At 41.5% G+C, this 1,666-nt stretch overlaps 1 protein-coding gene across 1 annotated transcript; it reads right to left on the reverse strand.

Moving 5' to 3' along the window:
* Positions 1-537: 537 nt before the first annotated feature.
* Positions 538-1,383, reverse strand: Smp_159610 (hypothetical protein; the record flags this gene model as incomplete). Its single annotated transcript, XM_018798250.1, has 1 exon — positions 538-1,383. One exon carries the CDS (start codon positions 1,381-1,383, stop codon positions 538-540), a length of 846 nt encoding a protein of 281 aa, XP_018653211.1.
* Between the last annotated feature and the right edge of the window lie 283 nt (positions 1,384-1,666).

Consider the following 1,666-nt stretch of genomic DNA (forward strand, 5'->3'; position numbering starts at 1 on the left):
CACCTTCGGTTTTGATAGTGTGACTTACTTTTAGTTTGTCTTTAGAAGGCTGTGGGTTTGGTTTAGTTAAGTTTGGAAATTCCGCGAGTATATCTTGGAATTTCGCTGTTGTTACTGGAGGAATTTGAATCAAGTTAAGAGAGCTGATGTGACTTTCTTTGCCTTTTGTGTAATACGAAGTTTCTTTTAGTGTTAATCGCCGTTTCTTGGTGTCAACTAGAAATTCGTATCTCTCTAGAAAGTCTATCCCCAGTATTGCCAGATCTAAGTCGGCTACCGTGAAAACGCAAGGGAATTGCCTCCTGAACCCCAAATCTAGGGTTAAGTTTTTCTGCCCAAATGTCGCAATTTTAGTTTTATTTGCAGCTTGAAGTGTAATTGATGATGTTCCTCGACTAATCTCAGTTTTATTTTGAGGGATGATGCTAAGAGCAGCGCCAGTATCCACCAAGAAATTCAAGCCAGAGTTTCTGTCTTTAACATAAAACAAGCGACTGTTTAGGCGCCCCTCCTCAGTCGTCGCGACCTGGGGAGGGGTTACTCGTTTCCCGCTGTCTTAGAATTATGCTTAGGCCAGGCGCATGGTTGCATGCACTTGGTTGAGTTGACACCAAACTTCCAGTGGTACCAACAAAACTGCCCAGGTTGTCTGGACATTTGTGACCTGTTTTGTGACTTGGATCGTGGTCGTTGTGGTGACCTGCTCCTGTTTCTATGACCCATTTGCATTCTGGTGACAGCCTCAGTGAGACTCTTGACACTCGCAATGAGTCCCTCTATGACAGGGTCTTTTGCTGATTCTACTTTTTGTGTGTGATTTATTGTGCCTGGTCCAGTTGGAGGACCTCTCTCCATTATTCTATCGGCTATACGCGCTAAATGAGATAATGAGGTTTCAGGATTTTGTGCATCCAAACAGTGTTGGACGTAGCATGGGAGAGCTTGTATCCATCCTTGTTTTAGGACTGCTTCACCCACTGTGTTATCACCCATTAACACTTGGAGGTGACGCAAAAACTGTGACGGCGACCGATCACCTAGTGTTTCACCTTGAAAAAGTCTTTGGATTCTTTGACTATCTGATAATGACAAACGGTTCATTATCTCTCGTCTTAAGATGGTGTATGGTTGTGGTGATGGTGGATCTAAAATCAAGTCACGGACTTCTTTGGCGACTGAAGGAGGAAGGATAGAACACAAGTCTCTATAGCGAATCCCTTCAGATTTGATATTGTGTCTCGTGAAATAATGCTCTAGTTGAGCAAACCACAACTCAGGATCACTACGATCAAATTCTGGAAGTCGGGATTTCGTAGTCATAACAGTGTCTATCTCCACTGGTGACAAATCCTCCAGATTATGGGTTTCTATTGAGTCTGACATGAGGTATGTGACAAATATAGCAATAAAGTTAGCACGAAAAATGGTTACTATAACACGAATAACTTAAGATAATACGGAATAAACTAGTTATATACTCAACTTAGTTTACGGATAATCAGGTCTACTTTTACGATTAAGTAAAAAAAAAATTAATAACAGAAATGAGGTTAAATTTGTGTTCAAAAAGGGCTCGCCACTTTCGTGCATTAAGGTAACCCTCGTGCTATTGATAGAAGAAACCAGAGAAGTAGTGAATAGGTCTTTATTTCGATCTTCGTGCAGT

This window comes from Schistosoma mansoni, chromosome 6 (assembly GCF_000237925.1).
Source record: "Schistosoma mansoni strain Puerto Rico chromosome 6, complete genome".
Lineage (NCBI taxonomy): Eukaryota > Metazoa > Platyhelminthes > Trematoda > Strigeidida > Schistosomatidae > Schistosoma > Schistosoma mansoni.